At 50.3% G+C, this 18,298-nt stretch overlaps 1 protein-coding gene across 2 annotated transcripts in view; it reads right to left on the bottom strand.

Moving 5' to 3' along the window:
- Positions 1-1,754: 1,754 nt before the first annotated feature.
- Positions 1,755-18,298, bottom strand: part of LOC110498718 (calpain-15) — a 114,818-nt gene continuing 98,274 nt past the window's right edge. The window contains exons 8-12 of one of the 2 annotated variants that reach the window (XM_036955589.1): positions 13,882-14,043; positions 13,524-13,756; positions 12,971-13,134; positions 12,444-12,622; positions 1,755-2,527 (exon numbers count right to left, since the gene is read on the bottom strand). In XM_036955589.1, the coding sequence (XP_036811484.1) occupies positions 2,350-2,527; positions 12,444-12,622; positions 12,971-13,134; positions 13,524-13,756; positions 13,882-14,043 (916 nt within the window). In that variant the 3' untranslated portion in view covers positions 1,755-2,349. The remainder of the gene's footprint in view (positions 2,528-12,443; positions 12,623-12,970; positions 13,135-13,523; positions 13,757-13,881; positions 14,044-18,298) is intronic. The other variant, XM_036955590.1, reaches the window with a different exon arrangement.

Raw genomic sequence — 18,298 nt, 5'->3', positions numbered from 1 at the left:
CAACATGGCTTCTAAAAATAGTAAGTGATTGTGGTAAAATTGGTAGTCGGGCTTGGCTCACGTAGTCCCAGAGTGTAGAATAGAGGATCATAATTGTACCCCATCCTGTTGATAGTTGTCAGCTCCACAGGTGCAGGGTGAAGGAGGCAGGACAGGAGCCTGGGGGAGAGAGCACCTAACCCTCTACCTCCCTCCCTCCCTCCCTCCAACCCAAACCAAACCAAACCAAACCTCACACAGCAGAGCTCATTGGGTGTAGGACAAAGTTTCCACTAGGCCGAGAGGTTGATCTAAGGTATATTTTTGCAGTTCTTCCGCCAATGGTAAAGGTTAGGCTATAAGGAGGGGAAGCTGATCCTAGAACAGCTCAAGGCAACTTCTACCTTGAGTAAGGTGAGTTGGGTCCATAGACCAAGAACAGTGGGTTTCAGGTGGTCAGGTCACGTAGTGGATTGGCTCAGTGGGGGAACAGCCCCAAGGTGGCTCAGTAGTTACAGCACTCCACCCTGACCTCTGAATGACCTTTAACCCTTGAGATGTGGGGTTCCTGGGCATTCGTTGACATCTGTTGGGGGGTTAGGGAAGGAACAGGCGCAGTTCTGGCATCTGTCTGTGTAATATACAGTTGAAGTCAGAAGTATACATACACTTAGGTTGGAGTCATTAAAACTTGTTTTTCAACCACTCCACAAACACTCTTGTTAACAAACTATAGTTTTGGCAAGTCGGTTAGGACACCTACTTTGTGCATGACACAAGCAATTTTTCCATCAATTGTTAACAGACAGATTGTTTCACTTATAATTCACTGTATCACAATTCCAGTGGGTCAGAAGTTTACATACACTAAGTTGACTGTGCCTTTAAAAAGCTTAGAAAATTCCAGAAAATTGTAGTGGCTTTAGAAGCTTCTGATAGGCTAATTGATATCATTTGAGTCTCATTTGAGTTTGGAAGTGTACCTGTTGATGTATTTCAAGGCCTACCTTCAAACTCAGTGCCTCTTTGCTTGACATCATGGGAAAATCAAAAGACATCAGCCAAGACCTCTGAAAATTTTTTGTAGATCTCCACAAGTCCGGTTCATCCTTGCGAGCAATTTCCAAATGCCTGAAGGTACCAATGTTCAACAATAGTATGCAAGTATAAACACTATGGGACCACGCAGCCGTCATACCGCTCAGGAAGGAGACGCGTTCTGTCTCCTAGAGATGAACGTACTTTGGTGCGAAAAGGGCAAATCAATTCCTGAACAACAGCAAAGGACCTTATGAAGATGCTGGAGGAAACAGGTACAAAAGTATCTATATCCACAGTAAAATGAGTCCTATATCGACATAACCTGAAAGGCCGCTCAGCAAGGAAGAAGCCACTGCTCCAAAACCGCCATAAAAAAGCCACACTACGGTTTGCAACTTTTAGGAAAAATGTCCTCTGGTCTGATGAAACAAAAATAGAGTTATGACCATCGTTATGTTTGGAGGAAAAAGGGGGAGGCTTGCAAGCCGAAGAACACCATCCCAAACGTGTGACGCAAGGGGGTTGCAGCATCATGTTGTGGGGGTGCTTTGCTGCAGGACGGACTGGTGCACTTATTATGGGAAGCTTGTGGAACGCTACACAAAACATTTGACCCAAGTTAAACAATTTAAAGGCAATGCTGCCAAATACTAATTGAGTGTATGTAAACTTCTGACCCACTGGGAATTTGAAATAAAAGCTGAAATAAATCGTTCTCTCTACTATCATTCTGACATTTCACATTCTTAAAATAAAGTGGTGATCCTAACTGACCTAAGACAGGGAATTTTTACTAGGATTAAATGTCAGAAATTCTGAAAAACTGAGTTTAAATGTATTTGGCTAAGGTGTATGTTAACCTCCAACTTCAGTTGTAACTGGTCCATAGTCAGACATACAGTACAGCGTTGTAGTTGACAAGGCTAGATATATAATTCTTCATTGTTTGTTGGAGGTTGAAGGATCTCAGGCTCAGGACCCCTCTAGTCACCCAGAAATGCTGATTTAACCTGGGAGGTGTCCCTCATCCCCCACCACATTCAAAATGGCACATCAATCCACCCTCTTCTCCTAATTCCCAACTGGATCCAGGTGCGTTTGGCAGGATTGAGTCCTCATCCTTCAGGGATCGAGGAATTAGAGGAAAAGGTGGAGGAGGAAAACCACATGTACTCTGTCCAGTCATCCTCCCCACGCATGCCTCCACAATTACCCCCTCTCTCCAAATGTTTTGTGTGTATTCCAGCCCCCTCTTTCCGCACATATGTGTTCACGTACGCGTGTGTCATTAGCTTGTGTGTGTGTGTGTGAGAGGGGGGGGGGCCGTGGTCATAGGGGCCGTGGCCGGTGCAGCCCGTCAATGTCGGGGGTGAGCTGGGGGCTGTGCGTGGCCTTGGTGGGGGTCCAGTCCCCTAGGGAGGCCTGAGCGGCCTTGCGGTGGGCCAGCCGGTGGGTGATGGAGAAGCCTGCGTTGCCCTCCAACTGGGATAGCACTACCAGCACCTGCCTGCAGTGGGAGACACAGTCAGGAAACACTGTCAGGAAACATGACCGTCTTCAACAGAAAGACGAGGTATGTGAATAGTGGAGAATATGACCGGGAGAGAACATTGCCAGAAAACATTGTAATCATTCCGTGAACAGTGAGGTGGTAAATAAGTATGGATTCTAAATATGTATTTCTAGGCAATGTAGAAAACTATAGCCTACTCATATTTAGGAGGTCCAGTTCTTTGGAAAGATAACTGCCTCGTGCTTCTCCGCCCATGCATAGCCAGCCTACTTTATTTCATTGAGACCACACATAAACTAGGTGTACTTGATGGCACACGCCCAACTAAGAGAGGAGAGGTAGGCTACTTAACTTGAAGCAGTGAAAAATGTGTTTTTAATACAATAGGTAGGCTAATGCATACAAAGCAGAAAGATTACTGTTTCCAAATAATCTTCAGGACAACTAAAACATTTTAATCTCAAAATCTTCTGATCTGACCTCCCGCTCCCAACCGCAGCATGAACAATGACGACCACACCGCAATGACCTCTGTCGGGAAAGCAGGTCTACCTGGGGCCTCATTTATAGGCCTACAACAAGACAGGATAGGTTACCATTCATCCCACTTCAGAGTAGTAAATAGATAACCTACAGCTTAGGATAGGTTATCTATTTACTACTGTGAAGTGGGATGAATGGTAACCTATCCTAACTTGTTGTAGGCCTATAGGCTATCTATTTACTACTGTGTAGTGGGATGAATGGTAACCTATCCTGTCTTGTCTACCTGTTGTAGGCCTATAGGCTATTTTGCGAGTAGCGTATGAAACCATCACAGTCCGAAAAGGTGAGGAATTTAACCTGCAATGATCATGGAAATGAAATAAATAGTAGGAAATATATGGATATTTCAAATTATTTTAGAATGCAAAGATAATCATTTGTCATTATTGAGAAAAGCAAATCGATTTGAATCTTGTAATTCAGCTTGGCCTACCTGTTCTTTTGTTATGAATAAGAGTGTCATCATATATTCCCCATTTACACAATTACACTTTTTTTGCCTTTTTGCAATGCAATACTTCAACCACTAGAAACTGTGCGTTCACATGGTCTAAAATTTGCGGGAGGATAAGCACATTCTCATGTCAAGTTAGTTTTTTATAAATGCCAACTTTTGTACGAAAACTGGTGCATGCATGTTCAGGGGCCGCTTCTGATTTCATTGATCCTTTTCATATTTCAGATAGACCGAGTTTAGGTGAGTTAGAATGATATACTTCAGTGGTGGTACTGGCGAAAGATGGCTGTAACATCGAACAACCTTCAATACTTATGGGATGAAGTGGTAACAAACTGGGAAACACATTATATTATTTGTGAGGAAGAAAACTGCAACCTCCGCTGCATCGGCCCACAGGTAGGCCATATGATCCTGCTAGCTCCGCTGCATCGGCCCACAGGTAGGCCATATGATCCTGCTAGCTCCGCTGCATCGGCCCACAGGTAGGCCATATGATCCTGCTAGCTCCGCTGCATCGGCCCACAGGTAGGCCATATGATCCTGCTAGCTCCGCTGCATAGGCCCACAGGTAGGCCATATGATCCTGTTAGCTCCGCTGCATCGGCCCACAGGCAGGCCATATGATCCTGCTAGCTCCGCTGCATAGGCCCACAGGTAGGCCATATGATCCTGCTAGCTCCGCTGCATAGGCCAACAGGTAGGCCATATGATCCTGTTAGCTCCGCTGCATCGGCCCACAGGTAGGCCATATGATCCTGTTAGCTCCGCTGCATCGGCCCACAGGTAGGCTATATGATCCTGCTAGCTCCGCTGCATCGGCCCACAGGTAGGCCATATGATCCTGCTAGCTCCGCTGCATCGGCCCACAGGTAGGCCATATGATCCTGCTAGCTCCGCTGCATCGGCCCACAGGTAGGCCATATGATCCTGCTAGCTCCGCTGCATCGGCCCACAGGTAGGCCATATGATCCTGCTAGCTCCGCTGCATCGGCCCACAGGTAGGCCATATGATCCTGCTAGCTCCGCTGCATCGGCCCACAGGTAGGCCATATGATCCTGCTAGCTCCGCTGCATCGGCCCACAGGTAGGCCATATGATCCTGCAACCCCCGCTGCATCGGCCCACAGGTAGGCCTTATGATCCTGCTAGCTCCGCTGCATCGGCCCACAGGTAGGCCATATGATCCTGTTAGCTCCGCTGCATCGGCCCACAGGTAGGCTATATGATCCTGCTAGCTCCGCTGCATCGGCCCACAGGTAGGCCATATGATCCTGCAACCCCCGCTGCATCGGCCCACAGGTAGGCCATATGATCCTGCAACCTCCGCTGCATAGGCCCACAGGTAGGCTATATGATCCTGTTAGCTCCGCTGCATCGGCCCACAGGTAGGTTATATGATCCTAAAACCCCCGCTGCATTGGCCCACAGGTAGGCTATATGATCCTGCAACCTCCGCTGCATCGGCCCACAGGTAGGCCATATGATCCTGCTAGCTCCGCTGCATCGGCCCACAGGTAGGCCATATGATCCTGCAACCTCCGCTGCATCGGCCCACAGGTAGGCCATATGATCCTGTTAGCTCCGCTGCATCGGCCCACAGGTAGGCTATATGATCCTGTTAGCTCCGCTGTATCGGCCCACAGGTAGGCTATATGATCCTGCCACCTCCGCTGCATAGGCCCACAGGTAGGCCATATGATCCTGTTAGCTCCGCTGCATCGGCCCACAGGTAGGCCATATGATCCTGTTAGCTCCGCTGCATCGGCCCACAGGTAGGCCATATGATCCTGTTAGCTCCGCTGCATCGGCCCACAGGTAGGCCATATGATCCTGTTAGCTCCGCTGCATCGGCCCACAGGTAGGCCATATGATCCTGTTAGCTCCGCTGCATCGGCCCACAGGTAGGCCATATGATCCTGCAACCCCCGCTGCATCGGCCCACAGGTAGGCTATATGATCCTGCTAGCTCCGCTGCATCGGCCCACAGGTAGGCCATATGATCCTGCAACCTCCGCTGCATCGGCCCACAGGTAGGTCATATGATCCTGTTAGCTCCGCTGCATCGGCCCACAGGTAGGCCATATGATCCTGCAACCCCCGCTGCATCGGCCCACAGGTAGGTCATATGATCCTGTTAGCTCCGCTGCATCGGCCCACAGGTAGGCCATATGATCCTGCAACCTCCGCTGCATCGGCCCACAGGTAGGTCATTTGATCCTGTTAGCTCCGCTGCATCGGCCCACAGGTAGGCCATATGATCCTGCAACCCCCGCTGCATCGGCCAACAGGTAGGCCATATGATCCTGCAACCCCCGCTGCATCGGCCAACAGGTAGGCCATATGATCCTGCAACCCCCGCTGCATCGGCCCACAGGTAGGCCATATGATCCTGCTAGCTCCGCTGCATCGGCCCACAGGTATGCCATATGATCCTGCAACCTCCGCTGCATCGGCCAACAGGTAGGCCATATGATCCTGCAACCCCCGCTGCATCGGCCCACAGGTAGGCCATATGATCCTGCTAGCTCCGCTGCATCGGCCCACAGGTAGGCCATATGATCCTGCTAGCTCCGCTGCATCGGCCCACAGGTAGGCCATATGATCCTGCTAGCTCCGTTGCATAGGCCCACAGGTAGGCCATATGATCCTGCTAGCTCCGCTGCATCGGCCCACAGGTAGGCTATATGATCCTGTTAGCTCCGCTGCATCGGCCCACAGGTAGGCCATATGATCCTGCAACCTCCGCTGCATAGGCCCACAGGTAGGCCATATGATCCTGCAACCCCCGCTGCATCGGCCCACAGGTAGGCCATATGATCCTGCTAGCTCCGCTGAATCGGCCCACAGGTAGGCCATATGATCCTGCTAGCTCCGCTGAATCGGCCCACAGGTAGGCCATATGATCCGGCTAGCTCCGCTGCATCGGCCCACAGGTAGGCCATATGATCCTGCTAGCTCCGCTGCATCGGCCCACAGGTAGGCTATATGATCCTGTTAGCTCCGCTGCATCGGCCCACAGGTAGGCCATATGATCCTGCAACCTCCGCTGCATCGGCCCACAGGTAGGCCATATGATCCTGCTAGCTCCGCTGCATCGGCCCACAGGTAGGCTATATGATCCTGCAACCCCCGCTGCATCGGCCCACAGGTAGGCCATATGATCCTGCAACCTCCGCTGCATAGGCCCACAGGTAGGCCATATGATCCTGTTAGCTCCGCTGCATCGGCCCACAGGTAGGCCATATGATCCTGCTAGCTCCGCTGCATCGGCCCACAGGTAGGCCATATGATCCTGCAACCCCCGCTGCATCGGCCCACAGGTAGGCCATATGATCCTGCAACCTCCGCTGCATAGGCCCACAGGTAGGCCATATGATCCTGCAACCCCCGCTGCATAGGCCCACAGGTAGGCTATATGATCCTGTTAGCTCCGCTGCATCGGCCCACAGGTAGGCCATATGATCCTGCATCCCCCGCTGCATAGGCCCACAGGTAGGCCATATGATCCTGCAACCTCCGCTGCATAGGCCCACAGGTAGGCCATATGATCCTGCAACCTCCGCTGCATAGGCCCACAGGTAGGCCATATGATCCTGCAACCCCCGCTGCATAGGCCCACAGGTAGGCCATATGATCCTGTTAGCTCCGCTGCATCGGCCCACAGGTAGGCCATATGATCCTGCAACCTCCGCTGCATAGGCCCACAGGTAGGCCATATGATCCTGCAACCTCCGCTGCATAGGCCCACAGGTAGGCCATATGATCCTGCAACCCCCGCTGCATCGGCCAACAGGTAGGCCATATGATCCTGTTAGCTCCGCTGCATAGGCCCACAGGTAGGCCATATGATCCTGCAACCCCCGCTGCATCGGCCCACAGGTAGGCCATATGATCCTGCTAGCTCCGCTGCATCGGCCCACAGGTATGCCATATGATCCTGCAACCTCCGCTGCATCGGCCAACAGGTAGGCCATATGATCCTGCAACCCCCGCTGCATCGGCCCACAGGTAGGCCATATGATCCTGCTAGCTCCGCTGCATCGGCCCACAGGTAGGCCATATGATCCTGCTAGCTCCGCTGCATCGGCCCACAGGTAGGCCATATGATCCTGCTAGCTCCGTTGCATAGGCCCACAGGTAGGCCATATGATCCTGCTAGCTCCGCTGCATCGGCCCACAGGTAGGCTATATGATCCTGTTAGCTCCGCTGCATCGGCCCACAGGTAGGCCATATGATCCTGCAACCTCCGCTGCATAGGCCCACAGGTAGGCCATATGATCCTGCAACCCCCGCTGCATAGGCCCACAGGTAGGCCATATGATCCTGCAACCCCCGTTGCATCGGCCCACAGGTAGGCCATATGATCCTGCTAGCTCCGCTGCATCGGCCCACAGGTAGGCCATATGATCCTGCTAGCTCTGCTGCATCGGCCCACAGGTAGGCCATATGATCCTGCTAGCTCCGCTGCATCGGCCCACAGGTAGGCTATATGATCCTGTTAGCTCCGCTGCATCGGCCCACAGGTAGGCCATATGATCCTGCAACCTCCGCTGCATCGGCCCACAGGTAGGCCATATGATCCTGCTAGCTCCGCTGCATCGGCCCACAGGTAGGCTATATAATCCTGCAACCCCCGCTGCATCGGCCCACAGGTAGGCCATATGATCCTGCAACCCCCGCTGCATAGGCCCACAGGTAGGCCATATGATCCTGCAACCCCCGTTGCATCGGCCCACAGGTAGGCCATATGATCCTGCTAGCTCCGCTGCATCGGCCCACAGGTAGGCCATATGATCCTGCTAGCTCTGCTGCATCGGCCCACAGGTAGGCCATATGATCCTGCTAGCTCCGCTGCATCGGCCCACAGGTAGGCTATATGATCCTGTTAGCTCCGCTGCATCGGCCCACAGGTAGGCCATATGATCCTGCAACCTCCGCTGCATCGGCCCACAGGTAGGCCATATGATCCTGCTAGCTCCGCTGCATCGGCCCACAGGTAGGCTATATAATCCTTCAACCCCCGCTGCATCGGCCCACAGGTAGGCCATATGATCCTGCAACCTCCGCTGCATAGGCCCACAGGTAGGCCATATGATCCTGTTAGCTCCGCTGCATCGGCCCACAGGTAGGCCATATGATCCTGCTAGCTCCGCTGCATCGGCCCACAGGTAGGCCATATGATCCTGCAACCCCCGCTGCATCGGCCCACAGGTAGGCCATATGATCCTGCAACCTCCGCTGCATAGGCCCACAGGTAGGCCATATGATCCTGCAACCTCCGCTGCATAGGCCCACAGGTAGGCCATATGATCCTGCAACCCCCGCTGCATAGGCCCACAGGTAGGCTATATGATCCTGTTAGCTCCGCTGCATCGGCCCACAGGTAGGCCATATGATCCTGCAACCCCCGCTGCATAGGCCCACAGGTAGGCCATATGATCCTGCAACCTCCGCTGCATAGGCCCACAGGTAGGCCATATGATCCTGCAACCTCCGCTGCATAGGCCCACAGGTAGGCCATATGATCCTGCAACCCCCGCTGCATAGGCCCACAGGTAGGCCATATGATCCTGTTAGCTCCGCTGCATCGGCCCACAGGTAGGCCATATGATCCTGCAACCCCCGCTGCATAGGCCCACAGGTAGGCCATATGATCCTGCAACCCCCGCTGCATAGGCCCACAGGTAGGCCATATGATCCTGCTAGCTCCGCTGCATCGGCCCACAGGTAGGCTATATGATCCTGCAACCTCCGCTGCATCGGCCCACAGGTAGGCCATATGATCCTGCAACCTCCGCTGCATCGGCCCACAGGTAGGCCATATGATCCTGCAACCCCCGCTGCATCGGCCCACAGGTAGGCCATATGATCCTGCAACCCCCGCTGCATCGGCCAACAGGTATGCCATATGATCCTGCAACCTCCGCTGCATCGGCCCACAGGTAGGCAATATGATCCTGCTAGCTCCGCTGCATCGGCCCACAGGTAGGCCATATGATCCTGCTAGCTCCGCTGCATCGGCCAACAGGTAGGTCATATGATCCTGCAACCCCCGCTGCATCGGCCCACAGGTAGGCCATATGATCCTGCAACCCCCGCTGCATCGGCCCACAGGTAGGCCATATGATCCTGTTAGCTCCGCTGCATCGGCCCACAGGTAGGTTATATGATCCTGTTAGCTCCGCTGCATCGGCCCACAGGTAGGCCATATGATCCTGTTAGCTCCGCTGCATCGGCCCACAGGTAGGTTATATGATCCTGTTAGCTCCGCTGCATAGGCCCACAGGTAGGCCATATGATCCTGCAACCCCCGCTGCATAGGCCCACAGGTAGGCTATATGATCCTGCAACCTCCGCTGCATAGGCCCACAGGTAGGCCATATGATCCTGCAACCTCCGCTGCATAGGCCCACAGGTAGGCTATATGATCCTGCAACCTCCGCTGCATCGGCCCACAGGTAGGCCATATGATCCTGTTAGCTCCGCTGCATCGGCCCACAGGTAGGCCATATGATCCTGCAACCCCCGCTGCATCGGCCCACAGGTAGGCCATATGATCCTGTTAGCTCCGCTGCATCGGCCCACAGGTAGGTTATATGATCCTGTTAGCTCCGCTGCATCGGCCCACAGGTAGGCCATATGATCCTGTTAGCTCCGCTGCATCGGCCCACAGGTAGGTTATATGATCCTGTTAGCTCCGCTGCATAGGCCCACAGGTAGGCCATATGATCCTGCAACCCCCGCTGCATAGGCCCACAGGTAGGCTATATGATCCTGCAACCTCCGCTGCATAGGCCCACAGGTAGGCCATATGATCCTGCAACCTCCGCTGCATAGGCCCACAGGTAGGCTATATGATCCTGCAACCTCCGCTGCATAGGCCCACAGGTAGGCTATATGATCCTGCAACCTCCGCTGCATAGGCCCACAGGTAGGCCATATGATCCTGCTAGCTCCGCTGCATCGGCCCACAGGTAGGCCATATGATCCTGCTAGCTCCGCTGCATAGGCCCACAGGTAGGCCATATGATCCTGTTAGCTCCGCTCCATAGGCCCACAGGTAGGCCATATGATCCTGCTAGCTCCGCTGCATCGGCCCACAGGTAGGCCATATGATCCTGCAACCTCCGCCGCATCGGCCCACAGGTAGGCCATATGATCCTGTTAGCTCCGCTGCATAGGCCCACAGGTAGGCCATATGATCCTGCTAGCTCCGCTGCATCGGCCCACAGGTAGGCCATATGATCCTGCTAGCTCCGCTGCATAGGCCCACAGGTAGGCCATATGATCCTGCAACCTCCACTGCATCGGCCCACAGGTAGGCCATATGATCCTGCTAGCTCCGCTGCATAGGCCCACAGGTAGGCCATATGATCCTGCAACCTCCACTGCATCGGCCCACAGGTAGGCAATATGATCCTGCTAGCTCCGTTGCATAGGCCCACAGGTAGGCCATATGATCCTGCTAGCTCCGTTGCATCGGCCCACAGGTAGGCCATATGATCCTGCTAGCTCCGTTGCATCGGCCCACAGGTAGGCCATATGATCCTGCAACCTCCACTGCATCGGCCCACAGGTAGGCAATATGATCCTGCTAGCTCCGTTGCATAGGCCCACAGGTAGGCCATATGATCCTGCTAGCTCCGCTGCATCGGCCCACAGGTAGGCCATATGATCCTGCAACCCCCGCTGCATAGGCCCACAGGTAGGCCATATGATCCTGCTAGCTCCGCTGCATCGGCCCACAGGTAGGCCATATGATCCTGTTAGCTCCGCTGCATCGGCCCACAGGTAGGCTATATGATCCTGCTAGCTCCGCTGCATCGGCCCACAGGTAGGCCATATGATCCTGCAACCTCCGCTGCATAGGCCCACAGGTAGGCCATATGATCCTGCAACCTCCGCTGCATAGGCCCACAGGTAGGCCATATGATCCTGCTAGCTCCGCTGCATAGGCCCACAGGTAGGCAATATGATCCTGCTAGCTCTGAACTCCAAAGTGACAATGTGACATAATATCCCTAGTTGATATTGACTGCTCACATGAATGACTTTCAGCTCAAAATGCAGGTGTAAAACGCTGTTTATTTTTCTGTATCTTGCGTTTTGAAAATGCTTTACCGTTTATGGCTGTTACATTTGGGTAGCGTTTGCATGTGCGGGTCAGAAAGCTTGAAAACCACTGTGCTAGTGACCAGATTGCAGATTTGTTGTACAGCTATAGGATCAGATGCAGCACAAACATCAAATTGTAGGGAGAGAGGATTACCGTAAATGAATATGCAGCTCCAAAAACTGTTTGGTGGTCAAGAATATTGCCCCAGCAATGGGGCAAAACCCTAACCCAGGCCTACTGATCTTTTGGTAGGTCAAAATTGCTTGAAAACGATCATTTACTTATGATGCTTGCATTTTGGATTTGTTGTTAAAATGTATTATTATATAATCAAAATGTGTTGTAGACCAAATAATGAAAAGGGCTGTCTGGTAGCCTCAATACATAGACAAAGAGTTGTAGTTGAATAGGTCATTTCCTCTAGCCTATAGTTTTTTAACTTGACTTCAAAAAACTTGTGACTCGACTCAACCTTAGAATGCACGACTTAGACTTGACTCGAGACTCGACCGGTTGCTTGGGACTCGACTTGAGACTTGGACCGTGTGACTTGAGACTTGGACCTTGTGACTTGGACCTTGTGACTTGAACCTTGTGACTTGGACCTTGTGATTTGAGACTTGGACCTTGTGATTTGAGACTTGGACCTTGTGATTTGAGACTTGGACCTTGTGATTTGAGACTTGGACCTTGTGACTTGGTCCCGCCTCTGCCTATTAGGACCTGTGTAAGCTTACATTCTAAAAATGCCTATTTAAACAATGTACTGTTTGGTGTACAGTAGTACCTGTGTAGAGGCGGTACACTGTCGATGGTCTTGAGGCTGCCGCGGGTGGACACTACATTGAAGCTGTCTGTACAGTCACATGACACGTGGAGGTAGTACTTGGGGTGGCGGTTCTCCACCACCACGATCAGTCCCGCCCAGCCGTGGGTCAGGTAGTAGCATGTCATGCCCTCGCGACCCTGCAGAGACATACAGAGACAAGAGAGATAGACACAGGAACACAGAGGCAGACACACACAAAAAAAACACAAGACAGACAGAAACAAAGATACAGACAGTAACACAAATAGACGGACACAAATACATTGTAAATAGTACATACATAAGATTCCATTGGAGTTACACATATGCCTGTGACACAGTCTCTCTCTATTCAATCCTCCTACTATGTTTAGGTAATGCCCGTTTCTGATTTCTATAAATGGATGTGTTTCGTCTCCAGTAGTGAAAGGCTCTTTGCCGTCGCTGTGCGAGTGAGAGTGTGTGTCTGTTACAGAGTAAGTGTACGTATGCTACTCCCTCCTAACCTCGTGTCTCTCTCCCTTGTTCTCGGTCAGTAGGATGATGGCGTCGGCCAGCGTGGTAGCGGTAGCCTCCACCTGCTCCACCATCACCTGACGGGAGCTGTAAATGGCCAGAATGTACCCTGGGAAGTCTTGGGTGGGACGCCGTGCACTCGTGGGGCTCGACACTAAAAGAAGACAAGAGAAGATTCCATTTTGTTTCCCTTGTGATTGGCTAGGTTCAATCCACAAGCTAGCAGGTTAACTACAGGTGTAAGCATTAGCACTTATGGAAGGGACAACATAGCTAGTTTATGACATGGTCCTTGGGAGTCTATGATATATTAATCAGTCCATGGGCATGTTCTCCCTATTGAATGCTTTACCGGTTCAGAACGTCTATGTTGCTTTTGAATGTGTGTGTGTCAATGTTTTTGTATGTGAAAATGGAAATGTATACGAGAATACAAATTTGTGTGTGTGTGCGTTAGCTTGTGTGGGCAGTACTTTTCCACCATCCATTCATGCTAATCTGTAGAGGGCTATACTGTATGTATGTGTGTTTGTGTGTGTGTACCTGGTGTGGGCAGCCCCACTCCGCTGATATGCATCTGCCAGTGGTTAAAGGCGCAGCACACCATGGCGTACTCGCCCGGCTCCAGCATCACTTCACAGCCCACAAACTTCTTAACGGCCCGCTTGCTGTGGGCCAGCAGCCGGCCCAGGGTCAACTTGTTGCCACTGCCAAACGATGCTCTGAACACCATGATACACAGGTCCAACAGGTGGCTGTCTGCTGTGTCCGACCGCCTAGAGAATGGAGGGAAGTAGAAATTCAGAAGTTTAAAATATGTATTTTTCATTCCAACAGGTGCCTGTTGAGAAAGAGAAAAAGAGAGAGCGAGAGAGAGTAGAGAAAGAGAGAACGAGAGTACCTGCTGCCCTCCTGGAAGAGGGCGAACTCCAGCGCGGTCCTCTCCAGCACGGTCAGGGCAGTGACCGTAACAGGACCAAAGGCTCTGCTGGGGAAACAGCCCTGCAACCGCACCTCCTGCCAATCCGAATGGATCTTACAGATGTCAACTGAGTCAAAGTACCTGTGGGAAACAAGAAAATACACTGTTAGACAGGATTAGAATCTCTAACTGTGTAACAGAGTCAGTTCAATCCTGACCAGGACGTGATCTTACGACCTTATGCACACACTCGTCGCTCAAAGCCAATTGTGCTGTTGTTAACGGCGCCAGAGGGGATGGCTGACGTTTTGCTGGCTCCTAACCAATTGTGCTGTTGTTAACGGCGCCAGAGGGGATGGCTGACGTTTTGGTGGCTCCTAACCAATTGTGCTGTTGTTAACGGCGCCAGAGGGGATGGCTGATGTTTTGGTGGCTCCTAACCAATTGTGCTGTTGTTAACGGCGCCAGAGGGGATGGCTGACGTTTTGGTGGCTCCTAACCAATTGTGTTGTTGTTAACGGCGCCAGAGGGGATGGCTGACGTTTTGGTGGCTCCTAACCAATTGTGCTGTTGTTAACGGCGCCAGAGGGGATGGCTGACGTTTTGGTGGCTCCTAACCAATTGTGCTGTTGTTAACGGCGCCAGAGGGGATGGCTGACGTTTTGGTGGCTCCTAACCAATTGTGTTGTTGTTAACGGCGCCAGAGGGGATGGCTGACGTTTTGGTGGCTCCTAACCAATTGTGCTGTTGTTAACGGCGCCAGAGGGGATGGCTGACGTTTTGGTGGCTCCTAACCAGTTGTGTTGTTGTTAACGGCGCCAGAGGGGATGGCTGACGTTTTGGTGGCTCCTAACCAGTTGTGCTGTTGTTAACGGCGCCAGAGGGGATGGCTGACGTTTTGGTGGCTCCTAACCAATTGTGCTGTTGTTAACGGCGCCAGAGGGGATGGCTGACGTTTTGGTGGCTCCTAACCAATTGTGTTGTTGTTAACGGCGCCAGAGGGGATGGCTGACGTTTTGGTGGCTCCTAACCAATTGTGCTGTTGTTAACGGCGCCAGAGGGGATGGCTGATGTTTTGGTGGCTCCTAACCAATTGTGCTGTTGTTGACGGTGCCAGAGGGGATGGCTGACGTTTTGCTGGCTCCTAACCAATTGTGCTGTTGTTAACGGCGCCAGAGGGGATGGCTGACGTTTTGGTGGCTCCTAACCAATTGTGCTGTTGTTAACGGCGCCAGAGGGGATGGCTGATGTTTTGCTGGCTCCTAACCAATTGTGCTGTTGTTAACGGCGCCAGAGGGGATGGCTGACGTTTTGCTGGCTCCTAACCAATTGTGCTGTTGTTAACGGCGCCAGAGGGAGGGAATTCATCGGCGCCTGGGTAACCCGAGTCTACCATCCGTCTATTGGCAAACGTGCATTCACTGGAGAATAAACTGGGCGATCTTCGTTCGAGACTATTCTACCAACCTGACATTAAAAACTGTAGTATCTTATGTTTCACTGAGTTGTGGCTGAACGACGACACGGATAATATACAGTTGGCTGGGTTTCCGTGCATCGGCAGGACAAAACAGCTACGTCTGGTAAGACGAGGGATGGTGGTGTGTGTCTATCCCTCTCTCTGGTTTCAAAGCCTCACTTCATCTGGGAAAACAAAAAAGAAAAGCAGACTGATGACTGACTAAGAGGAAAATAGGGAGAGATACCTCCTCCTCCTCTTCTAAATCATTGTTCTCTTGTTCCTACCGGACATCTGAAAAAATCTGATGTATAACCTGTTGGGCACTGAAACTTGCACTCATGTCTTCAGCAAAGAGAGAACTGGGGGACTGTCATCTGCAGCACCTATATAGCCTTTGATTGCCTTCTCCATTAGTTAACAAGAAATATTTATTTTTGTCTGAAACTGTTTTTATTTTGTCTGTGAACTTGGGTCATGTGAGGGGTCGTGGAGATGCTGCACATGCACAAGGACGTTTTAGTTTTGTCTGAGTTCAAGTATCACACATAATCTCAATTTTTCATTGTGTGTGTGTCTTTGTCGTTTTTGTGGTGTGTAAATGATTTTATAACTGCCGGGGCAAAAATGACCCTAAGACAATCTTTGTACCCTGCTGGTGTACAGCTTTCATGAAAACATGAACAAAAGGCGATGTTTCACTTTTTCTAATGTTGGGGTCACTCTAGGAAAATATGTCAAATTTCAAGGTGAAAAAATATAATTTAGGAGGTTTTCTCTGCTGTTAAACATAGTGCTGGGTCATTTTTACCCTTAAGACAACACAAAGGTTAATCCTATCAGTCCCGAGAGCCCAGCAAAAAACGGCTTTTCATTTATCTTCATGTCCAGCCTTACAGTTGAAATCGGAAGTTTACATACACTTATGTTAACTCGTTTTTCAACCACTCCACAAATGTCTTGTTAACAAACTATTGTTTTGTCAAGTTGGTTAGGACATCTACTTTATGCATGACACAAGTAATTTTTCCAACAATTGTTTACAGAGAGTTTACTTCACTTATATTTCACTGTATCACAATTCCAGTGGGTCAGAAGTTTACATACACAAAATTGTGGATTTAAACAGCTTGGGAAATTCCAGAAAATGATGTCATGGCTTTAGAAGCTTCTGATAGGCTAATTGATATAATTTGAGTCAATTGGAGCTGTACTTGTGGATGTATTTCAAGGCCTAGCTTCAAACTCAGTGCCTCTTTGCTTGACATCATGGGAAAATCAAAAGAAATCAGCCAAGACCTCCGAAAAAATGTTGTAGACCTCCACAAGTCTGGTTCATCCTTGGGAACAATTTCCGAATGCCTTAAGGTACCACAATCATCTGTACAAACAATAGTACGCAAGTATAAACACCAGGGGACCACGCAGCCGTCATACCGCTCAGGAAGGAGACACATTCGGTCTCCTGGAGATGAACTTAATTTGGTGCAAAAAATCCAAATCTATCCCAGAACAACAACAAAGGACCTTGTGAAGATGCTGGAGGAAACACGTACAAAAGTATCTATATCCACAGTAAAACAAGTCCTATCTCGACATAACCTGAAAGGTCGCTCAGCAAGGAAGAAGCCACTGCTCCAAAACCGCCATAAAAAAGCCAGACTACGGTTTGTAACTGCACATGGGAACAAAGATCGTACATCTTGGAGGAATGTCCTCTGGTCTGATGAAACAATAATATAACTTTTCGACCATAATGACCATCGTTATGTTTGGAGGAAAAGGGTAGAGGCTTGCAAGCCGAAGAACACCATCCCAACCCGTGAAGCAAAGGGGTGGCAGCATCATGTTGTGGGGGTGCTTTGCTGCAGGAGGGACTGGTGCACTTCACAAAATAGATGGCATCATGAGGGAGGGAAAATGATGTGGATATATTGAAGCAACAGCACAAGACATCAATCAGCAAGAAGTTAAAGCTTGGTCGCAAATGGGTCTTCCAAATGGACAATGACCCCAAGCATTCTTCCAAAGTTGTGGCAAAATGGCTTAAGGACAACAAAGTCAAGGTATTGGAGTGGCCATCACAAAGCCCTGACTTCAGTCCTATAGAAAATGTGTGGGCAGCACTGAAAAAGTGTGTGCGGGCAAGGAGGCCTACAAACCTGACTCAGTTACACCAGCTCTGTCAGGAGGAATGGGCCAAAATTCACCCAACTTATTGTGGGAAGCTTTTGGAAGGCTACCCATAATGTTTGACCCAAGTTAAACAATTTAAAGGCAATGCTACCAAATACTAATTGAGTGTATGTAAAATTCTGACCAACTGGGAATGTGATGAAAGAAATAAAAGCTGAAATAAATCATTCTCTCTACTATTATTCTGACATTTCACATTCTTAAAATAAAGTGGTAATCCTAACTGACCTAATACAGGGAATTCTTACTTGGATTAAATGTCAGGAATTGTGAAAAACTGAGTTTAAATGTATTTGGCTAAGGTGTATGTGAACTTCTGACTTCAACTGTATATTTAGCCTGACAATTAAATGTTTTATCATTTTCTTTTCATGACCAGGGCCAAGTAAAACACAAAACTATTTGACATGAACCGTTGCATTGATGAGTTTTATTGACAAAGCAAATCCCTGATAAAAATGAATTTATATGAATGTTGTAAGTACAGAAACTGTTTGCTCAGTGGGAAATGAATATCCAACTAGTCAGTGACAACTGTGCAGAGTTGTGTTTGTGACAGAAACTGTGTGTGTTTATTACAGTATTATAGAGTCTATGGAGCTAGGAACACAAGCATTTCGCTACACCCACAATAACATCTGCTAAATATGTGCATGTTACCAATAACATTTGATTTGATGTCCTTGGATTTCCTATTATCTTCGATGTTGAAGAACCCTTTTCCTTCAAATTACTTTTGTG

Source organism: Oncorhynchus mykiss, chromosome 20 (genome assembly GCF_013265735.2).
Source record: "Oncorhynchus mykiss isolate Arlee chromosome 20, USDA_OmykA_1.1, whole genome shotgun sequence".
Taxonomy (NCBI): domain Eukaryota; kingdom Metazoa; phylum Chordata; class Actinopteri; order Salmoniformes; family Salmonidae; genus Oncorhynchus; species Oncorhynchus mykiss.
Note: the sequence above shows the minus strand (reverse complement) of the source record. Positions and strands in the feature narration are given on the sequence as shown.